Source organism: Monopterus albus, unplaced genomic scaffold (genome assembly GCF_001952655.1).
Source record: "Monopterus albus unplaced genomic scaffold, M_albus_1.0 scaffold372.1, whole genome shotgun sequence".
In the NCBI taxonomy this organism is placed as follows: domain Eukaryota; kingdom Metazoa; phylum Chordata; class Actinopteri; order Synbranchiformes; family Synbranchidae; genus Monopterus; species Monopterus albus.
Genome location: NW_018128252.1, coordinates 260,257 through 273,947, shown reverse-complemented (window position 1 = coordinate 273,947; position 13,691 = coordinate 260,257). Strand labels below are relative to the sequence as shown.

Sequence of the window (13,691 nt, the reverse complement as noted above, 5' to 3'; positions counted from 1 at the left end):
CTTTGCTACCCTTCCACCTGGTCTCCTGCACACACAGTATATCTACCTTCCTTCTCTCCATCATGTCCGCCAGCTCTCTACCTTTCCCTGTCATTGTGCCAACATTAAGAGTCCCTATTCTCAGACCTATACTCCTGCCTTTCCTCTTCTCTCTCTGTCTACGAATCCTTCTACCTCCTCTCCTTCTTCGACCAACAGTAGTCTGATTTCCGTCAGCACCCTGTAGGTCAACAGCACTGGTGGCGATCGTTGTTAACCCGGGCCTCGACCGATTCTGTGTGGAGTTCACACTGATGATTCGTATGTTTAAATTTGGCATGTTATTATGCCGGATGCCCTTCCTGACGCAACCCTCTCTATTTAATATATTTGTTTGTTTATTTATACACACACACAGAAGAGCTGCACAGTGTTCACTTCAAAACCAGGTAATGAGTTTGCTGAATCTTGACTTTCATTTCACAAATGCACTAAGTCAAGAGTATTCAGCAGGCAGCTGGATTAAACTCAGAGTCCTTGATGTTTACTTATATTGTTATTAGATCCAGACTGAAGTCCTTAAATTGTTGGAGAATTTCAGAAATCTTCAATACAGTCTAAGAAATCTGTTTTGGTTCCTTGATGTAGTTTTTTGGTAATGAAAACTAATTCATTTGCAATGACATTTAACAAGCTCTTGGAAACAAGCAAGGCTTAGCTGCTGAATCATGGTACTATCAAGTATGTCAGCCACAGGCCGTTCAGATACTATGCTCAGCTGGGAGTAACCCAGACTTGATAACAGGAGGGGAAGCAGAGCTGGCTTCCACACCTTATGTACAGTAGATACTCACTACTATTCTGAGAGCACATACAGTATGTATTTATGGGCTGCTCATTTAGTAGATTGGTTCAGCATTGCATTTTTTTTTAAAACTAATAGGATAACTGGATATTTTTGTGCCTGGGTCTCATTTTGAGATAATGAAACCACTCAGTTCTACAATTCAGACTAACTATATTTAAATGCTGCCCTCCATTTCTACTTTTAGTAGAGTGATTCAGCTCACAAAATGTGATCAGGACACTCTCCAAATGTAAGACTGTCAACATTAAAAGGCAGCATGAATGACAGAATCCAACAACTTTATGCCACAAGAGGTAAAACATCAAGCCCATCTACTGCTTACAGTGCTTCAGACTGGCACAATTAAAGGTAATTTTCTAAACTGAGAAGCACTGGCTATTAACTGTAGCCCTCTATGAATGGCATGGCACTATTGAATGGCTTCCAAGCCAATGAGCAAATATGATTCATTCTTTGAGTCAGTATTATAAAGATAACAATTGAAGGTCATTTACTATTGGAGACGATGGAATTCAAAACAGAACTAAAATGAGAGTGAACATGTGACTTTGGAGCAACTGGAGGAAGCGTTGCCAACACGCCTGACCATGTCATTGGTTTGATGGATAGTCAGGCAGATAATCTCATATCAGGCTAGAGTACAGGGTCACCAGTTCACCAGAAACACCACCCAAACACAATTTATGTCATTCTTTTTGTGCTTGATATATGAGTAGAGCTTTTTTATACATATAAATATTTTTCTGTCCATAGTGGCCAGCAATCAGTTATGCTGTTTTAAGTGCACTACTTCTTAATGGTATAGAACATAGCCTATAGCCTACCTGCAGGTGTTTTGTACAGTATAGTTACAAATATGGAAAGTGACTGTGTCATATGAAGTCACCTTAACACAGAAACTTATGAAATTAAAAATATAACAAAATGGCATTTCACTCTTCCAACAGGTTAAAGTCAAGAAGAACCTCTTATTCTTGAGCATCTGAAGGTTGCACTCTTTGCTTTAATTCCTAATTGTAAATCAGACTGTTTAATGTTACTTTGAGTTGTTATTGTGACAGTATTATGTGTATAATGTATAAATTTCATTAACTGATTAAAACACTAAACGTTAACAGATCATTTAAAATCACTGCTTAGCTATTATGCAGCAGAACCCATTGGAAGTATTACTATATAAAAAAAAAACAAACAACAAAAACAATATCTGGAAAATGCAATTGGCATTTTAAAGTAGCTTTTCAAAAACAAAAACAAAACAAAGTGATAAATAATTGCATAAAAATGTGAGTCAATTCAAAAATGAGTCACCCAAGAACAAACCAAACACTTTATAAATAGAAAAACCATCTGGAGCAGAATTGTCAGAGCATTGCAGTATTGCTGCCAAGATCAGGCTGGTTCCTCTTTTGACATACAAATACAGCCTTAGCAATGAAATGGCTGCAAAATGATTAAAGTGTGTACAAAATGGTGAGCAGAACTTCAGTTATTTAAACTGCTGATTCAAAATAATCAACTGTGCCTCCAAATTCATCCAAACATTAAACTGTTTGATTATTTGAGCATTTTTGCATATTTGTTTGTAGCATGTTATTCCCCATCCCTCTTTCTGCTCATTTCTTTTCAGCACTGTTTTGCCAAATTAAAGGCTAAACATGGCCTCCCATTCAACCCTCTCCCAACCCAAAATAATAAAAACTAAAACAGCAAATAGGATCTGTTTCTGAGATAAGGTAGGAAGTGTCGCATTAGACTGGACTTCTCTGTGCCTGCATTGCCAAGATAAAACCCACTAAAGACACCACTTGGCATTACTTGTCACCACTGAGTACACTTCTATCAACTTCATATTAATATAATCAGCAACACTTCAAGTCATCATATTTAGTATTTATAAGCAGTATTTAAACATTTAACAATACATTATAATGCACTTGTATTCAGATCTAGGTATTCAACTATAACTCCTCCTGTAGACACACAATAATTGGAGGTTTCTGTATAAACAGATAACAATATAGTAGAAGGCACTAAAAATGTTTTCATTAGAGAAGTTATCCTTTAGCATATAATACAGTATGTTATTATAATAATGTATTCAGTTATTAATGATTATTCAGCAAATTAGTTAATGTGCTAGCATACACTGCATCAAGTTTGACCAATAAAATGTGCCTTTAGTCACATTGTAATTAATTGTGTAATACATGCAATGACAGTAGTAAACATTGCTGGACAAAGTATTCAGATTTTTATTTAAATAAAAGTACTAATACTTAATTACAAGTATAAGTCATGCATTGAAAATGTTATGAAGTACACAAGTATAACAGAAAAATGTACTTTAAGTGTTAAAAGTAAAAACTTCAGAAAATTGTCCAGTGAGTGCTTTAAAAAAATATTAAATGATTATGATTGATGCGTTTATGTGTAACAAGCATTTAGTTCCTCAGGTGGATCTACTTTCTAACTATTCTTTAATGCATGGAATTAATGTTCTTGACTGGTTTGTTGAATTACAGAGCTCAAGTGACAGCTTGGCAAAATTTTTTTTAGCCAAAGAACCGCCCAAACCTCATAATTACTACAAATAATGAAAACAAAAAGGAAAACTAGTAAACCTTCACACTTGAGAAGCTGGAACCATAATATTACGTGAAAAAATACTTTGACAACTTATCAAATAACTTTATCTCAGTCAACTACTGCTTTCAGCATGGAGGCCATATTTTTAGAGATTTTAATCAATAATCTAGTATCTTTAAAGCATTTTCAAATCTTTTGTAAAAAAAAAAAAAAAAAAAAACAACAAACAAACCCAAAACTTAATTTTCGAAGTATCAGGTAGTGTAAATATAGTGGGATAAGAAACAGGCTACATATTTCTCTCCAAACTTTAAGTCCCTTAAGGAAAATGCTAAATAGGCTATTCACTGCTACCTGTTTCTCACATGGGAATATTTGCCAGATTTTCACTTTTATATGATGGATAATTGGAGTTGTTGACTGTTGGTCAGCTATAACGAAGCAGTTATTAATATGTTAACAATGGCTTCATTTATATATTCTAAACAATCAGTTACGGTCAGATAGGAATAGGGAGGCAGGAGCTGCTGCGCTCCATTTGACAATGCTTGTGTACCGCTTGTTACGTAGCGACTAGGGCGGGGAATCCCTCTTAGTGCAGGCGGCACATGAAGCTGCGGATGGGATGCTCCTCTTTTCATCAGCTGATGGATGACAGTTTCAGAAAAGCGATGGTAGCGGTCTGTGTCAGGGATGTTATAGGATGAACCAGATGTCAATCTTATCAGTGCCATTTAGCAAGTCTTTAAACTGGCCAAACACATATTTTCATATTAAGAAACATAATGTATTTGCTTTACAGAGATACACAAAGGAACTGCATGAGGCTAAACATCCTTTTTATTGAATGTTGTCTCAAAGAGCCCAGATATCAAGACACCACCATAATGACAAATCTGATTTACACAATCGAGGTCAAAACTGAACAGTGAATCTCTAGGTAGGATAATAAATAATATGCAGATGCCGTATGTTTGTGTTAACAAACTATGTACAACAGGGAGTTAACCAGTCTCCGCTCTTTGCCATTTTCTCTGCCTCTACGTGCCATTTTGTCGACTTGCCGCATAAACTGGCGATTCGGGTCGGCATAAGCACTTTTATTCGCAGTAGTAGTTCGCCTATCCAGTACAAACCGGCGTCGTCCCAGTATTGACTGGTCATGGATTGGAGTGTACCCAGCGAGACAGACATGCCCCAACGTCACAGCCTAGGGCTGGGGCGGTGAGGGGTTGAGACTGAGCAAAGTGCTCCTCCGACTTATTGCAGTGGAAGGTACGGGAGAGGCGGACCGAGGCATTAAAAGCCATGCATGGCTCTGTCACGGTGCACGGATATTGACTGAACTGTTCCTGTTTATGCCATGAAGCATAGTTAGGTTCTTGTGTAACAGAAGTGGAGGCCCTTGACAGTTTGCTACTGGTAAGCGAATTTTTATTCTAGCTAAAGGTAGGAAAGTGTAGCTAGCAAGCTAACCTGCTGTTGTATGATACAGCAGATAAACCAGCCTAATACTGGCCAAACATGTTAACTCACGTTATACAATGTTTAGCCTTTTGGACAGATATGCACACTGTCTTGCCTGCTTAACCTGTGTATTAGCCCGGTGTCATAATTGCACATTAGGTTGTTACGTCTATGATTAGTTAGGTGTTTCATGCTTTGCTAGCTGAGGGACGAAAGGAAAGTTGACGTTGGCTATCGTTGCCTAGCTAACGCTAAGTAGCGTCCATTGAGTGTCGTCCTTTTGTTTAAAAAAATCTGCCAACAGTATAACATTTAACGCTGATATCTTGATATGACATAAGGCCCAGTAAGACCACTGTTAACGTTATTAATGTAATGTCTCAATTGTTTCCAGTCTTCTGTGATGCTGTCAGTGATTTGTAAAACTGTTAACTCATCTGATTAGCATTTCTCATCTGAAGGACCAGCCACCCATTCTGCTCTCATGCGAGCTGTGTGACAGTAACGTTACTGGCCGTCTTTATTATCTGATGATGGCTAGTTGTGTGTTGCTAACAAACTCAGCTAGAACGAAAACTGAACCATTGTTAGCATGGGCCGTTGCTCCAGGTGTCCACTGAGCTAGCTAGGTGCTAACAGCTTACTGCTTAGTTACTGTAGTCATACTTAAGCAACTGTAGCATCTTGCCTGCAACCTTATCAGTGTAGCTGTCAACGCAGTGGAGGAGTGTCTGGGTAAAAATACTCATCTTTACAATAAATCAAAGCAAGAGAGAAACCCACAAAATGACCTTGCTGGACAGGAAATGTACTTTTCTAGCACGACTGACTTAGCTCAGTCAGTAATGAAATTTCAGAAGACCCTCGATGACATTAATGGCCTTGCACACTCATATACTGAATCACAGCTTCAGAAATTATGAATTAGTAAACATGGCTTTGAAAGAATTTGTGGAATATTCCTGGTAAATAGGTGTATTTTGGCTGAAGCCTGCAGCATTTGCATGTTCAGGTTTTCACTGAAGGACGTGGTTCTTGAGTTCAGGTAAAGTCTTTGTATATGGGAAAAATCCCTGTCATGTCTGTTTCTATGACATGATCATTCAGGAAGAATTAGGTAATGCTGTCACTGGAGCTTGTGTTTGGCTTGTGAGCCTAGGTTATATTGTAATGTGCTGTCTTTACAGTAAAATCTACATTGGCAAAATCCGTGCTGTTATCAGGTTGTCTTTTGTAATACCACCTTCTGGCTTCCTGTTCACTTGTGATTGGCCCACTTGCTCAGTATAAACATGTCACAGCAGTATTAGCCTATAAGGTTTAGTGTACTTCAGCTAGAAATGCTGCAGTTTTGTTTTATATGCCTGACATAGGTTTTGCAAAACTTGTACTAGGTCCTGTATTAACATTATAGAATATAAGTATGATATAATCAAGGCTGCCAGTGCCTTCAATTTCTTATTGATGGCCCCAATGTCTTGTCAATCTCCATAAGCAGTTTATTCCAAGGTTATTTCAGTTATTGTGCAGAAATCAGACAGAACAGTGCAGGTGCTGGGACAATATGGGCTTTATTTCAGCAATAAGCGAATGGGCTGCAGTTTGCTTTACAGTACACAGCAAGCCTAACCAAACCGCTGGTCAGTATTGCTGTAATGTTAAGTAATTACAAATCCTGTCCACTTAATATGACTTTGAGTGTTTTTAGCCCAAATCAATGAATAATAAAGCCAATTCATTTGTAAAACAAAGGTTTGACTCATTAAACTATAACAAAGGATTATTTAGGAACCAACTGCAACAAAAATCAGTACAACTTTCTTTAGTGAGATTCCATTCTTTTAGTTTCAAATATGTCAGTCCTCCTGGCCATGGATTATACCAGTCATGTACAAATCTGTGGATAGATATTCTGCCATTCTTCATAGGTTAAAAGCCATTATTGTGATGCTACACTGTTGTACTCATTCTACCTAATTAACATAATAATAGTTTCTGGAAATTAGGTGGCCCATCTTATTTTGTTAGACAGTTTTAACCAGCACAAATTTTCTGAAGGCTTAGTTTTGCAGCTGCAGAGGAAATAAATTCATGAAGACTGAATTTATACAGTCTCGCAAAGTTTATACTGCACAAATGAACCAAGGAGAAATTTTGTCAAACAGCCATAAATTACAACTGTCACGTATGATGTGATTAAATACATCTGATTTTCACTGAAGATTATTTCCAGTAGTTCGTCTCAAAGGATTAAAGCTAAGACACAGCGCCTTTGCAGAATTAACACTAATGTCCTTGGTTCATGTTTGACATCACATCTCACAACAGCTAGCTAGAAGTGGTAATATTAGAGAGGTTAATAAACCAGAGGACAAACACTAGAAAAACATGCCCACTGACAGTGAAAGCTGAGTCAGACACTCCTTATGCCTCTTTCTCTTTGTAAAATCTTGTTTCTGCTTTTTAAAGATGCCATCTTTTTAAACAGTGAGACAAATAATGGTTGTTTTTCACAATAAACCAAGTTCAGTTTTCATCTTCTGTTCCTGCTCAGTACATATCTTCACCAGAAGAGATCCCTATCACTTGTTTCTATTGAAATTAGCATCGGCCTTAAAAATGCTGTGTCAGTGTTTAAGAAGCATACTTCATGTTATTGATTCTTGAAAGCAGGATGTGGACTACTCTGGCTTGTTAAGCACAGGCCAACATGTATGTTGTGTTTACAATAAGGTGGACTGGAGTTTATCCTCAAACAATGAGAGAGTAAGAAACAATCTCAAACTGAATATTGTTTTTTGTCGCAAAAGATTTGGTTGATATTTTTAGGAAAGACGGGGCACGAAAGTAGGTTTTATACAGCTCACGTATTTGATGGGGGCATTTCTATTCATAAGCTTGACTTGACAATTTGTATGATGTCCACTCTGTTTGCAGGACTGATGGCTCCAGAGTGACATGCAATGGCTTTAATGATCCCCCCGGTGAAACTCAAATGGCTGGAGCACCTGAACGGCTCATGGATCACAGAGGACAGCGAGTCGATAGCAACACGGGAGGGCGTTTCGGTGCTCTACTCAAAGCTACTGTCCAATAAAGAGGTTGTGCTGCTGCCCCAGCAAGTGCTGTGTCTGAAGGGACCCCAGCTCCCAGATTTTGAGCGTGAATCCCTCTCCAGTGATGAACAGGAGCATTACTTGGATGCTCTGCTCAGCAGCCAGTTGGCCTTGGCCAAGATGGTATGCTCCGACTCTCCCTTTGCAGCTGCCCTGCGCAAACGGGTGCTGGTGCTCCAGCGTATTTTCTGTGCACTTTCCAACAAGTACCATGACAAGGGAAAGGTCAAGCAACAGCAGCACTCTCCGGAGAACAACTCGGGATCCGCTGATCTGCACTCTGTCAGCGAGCGGCCACGCTCAAGCACTGATGCCCTCATCGAGATGGGTGTTCGCACGGGACTCAGCCTTCTTTTTGCTCTGCTGCGCCAGAGCTGGATGATGCCTCCTCCACCCAACCCTCGTGGAAGTCCTGGGGGCAGCATAAACTTGTGTAATGATGTCATTCACACAGCCATTGATGTGATTAGCTCCCTTCCACCTCTTTCTTTAGCCAATGAGAGCAAGATCCCACCAATGGGCCTGGACTGCCTGGCTCAGGTCACCACCTTTTTGAAAGGGGTGACCATGCCAAACTCTGGTGCTGATATTTTAGGCCGACGGCTTGCCTCAGAGCTACTGCTAGGGCTGGCTTCTCAGAGGGGTTCTCTGCGCTATATACTGGAGTGGATTGAGATGGCCTTGGCTGCATCAGCTTTGGTCAGTACTATGGAGCAGAATAAGGTGCCACAAAACCAAGAGGGCCTCATTGGCTATGATTGCTTCATGAACATTCTTATGCAGATGAGACGTTCTTTGGTAAGTGAACATTAATACTTTTGTCAGATAAGAAGTTTTTTTTTGTGGTCTAATAAGTCAAGCCAGAAGGTAGGACGTTTTATACTGTCTGCTTACAACAAAGACACAGTAGCCCAGAAAGCTTTGCTTTGCTTTTAGCTATCAAATAGGCTTAAACATGTCATGCTCCCTCTATTAAGTAAATTAGTTATTCAAACAGGTGTTTGTTATTTTATGGAAAACTGTGGTAGAGAAGTAGAAACATCTTTCAAAAATGTATACTCATCTTATCTATTATATTTATAGTGCTGGCATTATGATCTTAAGGTGTGATAACTGAAACTATTTATCATTTATCAGTAAAGCACAAGCGGTGCTCCGTACCAGTGTGAATTCTCACCAGCATGGAAATTGATGTCAAAAGAAATATTTTATCGGACTCAGACATTTGGTTATCTAAAATGAATTGTGATGTGTCCTGGATTTGGTTTCTGTCAGATTTAGCAGTGTGTATGTGTAATTTAATGGTTTATTTTTTATTTTTTATTGGTGTCTGTTACAATAGTAGTGTTTTCCATTAGCGTACACATGTTCTGTTGTGAAGCACTCTGTGCTCCTTTGGAGTTGTAAAGTGTGATATAAATAAACTATTATTATTATTACAATACCTTCATAATATTTAATGTCACATTTATACTTTATTTGGTTTGAAGCCTTGTATAGATGAAACTGACTTGTTATTTGACTGTGTCAGGGCTCCTCAGCAGATCGCAGCCAGTGGCGAGAACCCACACGGACCTCTGATGGCCTGTGTTCACTGTATGAGGCAGCACTCTGTCTTTTTGAAGAAGTAAGAAATGAAAACAGTGCTTTACAAACAGGGCTTTGTATCATTAATACTGTACGGTTGCAAGTATGAATGACCTGAAGTTCTCTTAGATTCCTGTCATACAGGAAAATGTGATAAGTTTCCCTGAAATCCCCCTGAACATCTACTCCCCCTCCACTCAGTTTTTAACATGGTAATACATTTTTTTGTGGGGAAAAGATATCAGAATTTTATATTTGAAAATCTTGTTGCAAAGAATAAACATGTCTGGAGGGGCTCTTAGTGATGTTGATGTGCTTTTCTTTCAGGTGTGTCGAATGGCATCAGACTACTCTCGCACCTGTGTCAGTCCAGACAGCATACAGACCGGTGAGGCACCTGTGGTGTCCGAAACATGCGAGGTGTATGTGTGGGGCAGTAACAGCAGCCACCAGCTAGTGGAGGGTACACAGGAGAAGATCCTGCAGCCAAAGTTGGCCGCCAGCTTCGCTGATGCACAGACAGTAAGAGAACAATCCACGTATGCTGTCGAGCTCCATGTTTGTACATGGAAAGAGAAAACATCTGTTAATCCTGGACTCATCATAGAAAGTAGAGAAACGGGTTGTTGTGACTTGTAAGGGTATTTTTTTTCCCCTCAAAGCATGACTTATCACCAAACGGGGAAGTAATTCTCACACATGGACACTACATCCGTAGATCAAAGCAGTGTGACATGCTCTATTGGTTTTACACAACTGGGAAGAGACAGAGTCTTGAGCTCTTCAAGATGAAAGAGTTGACAGCAATCAGATTTTTTTTTCTCTTAAAATATATTCTCTCTTTTCTGTTAGGAGAGTAAGGAAACGCCATTATGAAGATAACAGACTGTTACCACATAATTCAGTTTTCCTACAGAGGATTTCTGTTTGTCCTCACCCTTTTACTTTTATTATATCTCTGTACTTCAAGTCCTTGTACAATACCAGGAAGCCTAAATATTTGATCAGCACTGTGCCTTTCTCTGGGCTGCACAATATAATTTTTCCAAAGATGCTGATGTGATGAATAAAGTGTGAAATCACAAGCATAATTAGGCATAATAAAGATCTGTAGCTTTAATGCAGTAGTTTGGATGCTAAAATATCTCAGAAAATTTAAACAGTGATCATAAAATTATATGACTGATGAGTAATATGGAACACTCATGATGTTTTGTAGAGTCACAACAGACAATATTGTATGAGAATACTGGGTCAGCCTGGAGTTTTTCACTGGAAACAAATAAACCATTTTTCCTCATTTCTTGGCAGATTGAGGCAGGCCAGTACTGCACTTTTGTGATCTCCTCCGATGGCTCTGTTCGGGCCTGTGGTAAGGGCAGCTATGGCCGCTTGGGCCTCGGGGACTCCAACAACCAATCAACACTGAAGAAGTTGACCTTTGAACCCCACCGTGCAATCAAGAAGGTGTCATCATCCAAGGGCTCAGATGGCCACACGCTGGCCTTTACTACAGAGGGTGAGGTGTTCAGCTGGGGTGACGGTGATTATGGCAAACTTGGTCATGGGAACAGCTCAACACAGAAATACCCTAAACTTATCCAGGGACCACTACAAGGGAAGGTAGGGCTTCACCCGACATTAGAGTACAGCTTGACACGTGGTATTTTATTCAGGCTTCTTTTAAATTCAGTAGTAAATTTAAAGCAGCGTTTAGTGAAGGTAGTGTCTCCCCATCCCTTTCATTCTGTGAAATATTTTCCCACCAGAATCTGTAAATTTAAGAAAAACCTTGTGGCTGCTTGATTGCAGATATTATCACCTGATGCATTTTTTTTTTATTAATTACTTTACCTGCTTTCTCCTGTCCCTCCTATTTTTTTAAGTAGAAGAGAGAAAATCAACCGATGATTTGCTTTGTTTGTGTCTTTACTGGTATTAAAGAAATCTGTTAATGGGTGTGACTTTTCTTATGGCTCAGGTGGTGGTATGTGTATCTGCTGGCTACAGACACAGTGCTGCAGTCAGTGAGGATGGAGAACTATACACATGGGGTGAAGGAGATTTTGGAAGACTGGGTATGTTTCTGAATTAATTTATCCTAACACTGAAAGGAAGTCTTAATATGAGCCTGTACTTTAATATAGTTCCCAGTACAGCTGTGCTGATTGTCTGTTTTTTTGGAATTAAACATTTCTATACAATTTGCTGGAATATTTGAGGCTTGCGCAGAGATGGAGGTGAAGGTGGGATGCATTTGTAAACCATCTGTTTTACTCCCTTGACACAAAAGAAAGTCTAGTTGATTTTAATGGTGTAATAATTTAAGTAACTTTGCAACACATTTTACTCTTCAGTGTAATGTATAGTGTAGTATAAAGATAGCCACAAGATGCCTCACCCGATTCCCTATTTATGTAACCTTGCAATGATAAAACACATGGGTGACTGCTTCTGGCTCAAGGATTTTCCATGGCACTTTATACTAATAACTTTTGTTTTAAAAACTTCTGTATGCAAAATACATAACTTCTTTCTATCCAGAAGGCAGCAGTATAAACTTTCTCTAATGTACTGTGTGATTGGAATTGTCTTTATTGTATTGAAATCGCTTTTGTGGTCCATTTTCCCTTATAGGGGTCATGGGCTAAAAATGTAAGAATTGTCAAGCAACAATATATTGTCAGGTTGGTTTTATATATATCAAAAGTTGCTTCAGATGGATTTACAGTCTATAGTATAATATACCAAAGCCTCTATTCTGAAGAAGTAGGCGGGATTTGCTGATCCAGGCAGCGACTCTGATAACGTTACTAAAGTCAAGACTTTACTGTTACATGAGGGGAACAAACTGCTTTTGGGTGTTATGACACCAGCCAGATGTTGATAGTTTGTGCTACCCTTTCCACTCTAAATTCAGACAAGAAACAATGTTACATTTGTGTTCTATAATTTGTCTTAACAGTTTGACCTTTAATATTTGTTTGGGAATGCAGGTCATGGTGACAGCAACAGCCGAAACATTCCTACCCTTGTTAAAGACATCAGCAATGTGGGAGAGGTGTCATGTGGTAGCTCCCATACTATTGCACTGTCAAAGGATGGGCGTACTGTTTGGTCCTTTGGAGGAGGGGACAATGGTGAGTAAACCCATTTACAACACATCACAATAAATTCTATGAATTGACATATTTATATTTGAAATCTACATTTTGAGCATGAGCTTTTTCCAGAGTGTGTAGTACATTTCTGCAATATGTGTGCATAGTCTTTGAAGTTTTGTATATTCTCTGAACTTATAGTACATTTCAAAAATATTGAAAACAAATGTTTGTTTATTATTGTATATGGTTTTCACTTTGTTAAAATGTCACTGTGTTGCGCATCACCAAAATGTGAGTATATGCTATATACTGTAAATCAGTCTAAGAAATGCCACACATTGCCCTGCAGGAAAACTGGGTCATGGAGATACTAATCGAGTGTACAAGCCAAAGGTAGTGGAGGCCCTGCAAGGGATGTTCATCAGGAAAGTGTGTGCAGGAAGTCAGTCATCTCTCGCCTTAACCTCTACTGGCCAGGTAGGGCATCACTCCTCTACTGTTCACCAAGACAGAATGTAATAAATTCAGCAATCTTAAATTGCTGGCATGGTCCATGGTGGGACCATGCCTGATCTGTGACAGGTCAGCGCACGGCCCCTGTTCTTAACGTGTATCCCCTTCAATGATGCAGTGATTGCAGCGCCACCTTGATAACGCCCCTAAGCCTCCTGTGTGTAAGCCACCTGCAACGTTTTATATTTCTGCCAGGTGGAGTAGTATTTGTTGTAGTTTACTGCAGAGGCAGACTAATAATTTGATCCTTTTCTTAATGTCCAGAACTACTGTTGAACGAGTATAGTAGGACCGCTGGACCGAGCTGAGCCATTTGGTTGGCAGTGGCTGCCTACTTATTAGTCAGTGTTTGTGTCTGTCACAGCTTACATGCGGTAACAAAGTGCCTTAATGGGCATGTTTACTGTGGAACCTAGACACGCACTATCAGATGTGACAGGAAAAGGGGGAGTCCTGGAAGGCTGATGG

General features: G+C 39.3%; 1 protein-coding gene across 1 annotated transcript in view; it reads left to right on the top strand.

Annotated features, from left to right (window-relative positions):
• Positions 1–4,448: 4,448 nt before the first annotated feature.
• Positions 4,449–13,691, top strand: part of herc1 (HECT and RLD domain containing E3 ubiquitin protein ligase family member 1) — a 62,652-nt gene continuing 53,409 nt past the window's right edge. Inside the window, 8 exon segments of the mRNA XM_020585623.1 lie at positions 4,449–4,858; positions 7,841–8,817; positions 9,551–9,646; positions 9,934–10,128; positions 10,918–11,229; positions 11,588–11,684; positions 12,603–12,746; positions 13,060–13,187. Of these exon segments, the coding sequence (XP_020441279.1) occupies positions 7,867–8,817; positions 9,551–9,646; positions 9,934–10,128; positions 10,918–11,229; positions 11,588–11,684; positions 12,603–12,746; positions 13,060–13,187 (1,923 nt within the window). The 5' untranslated portion in view covers positions 4,449–4,858; positions 7,841–7,866.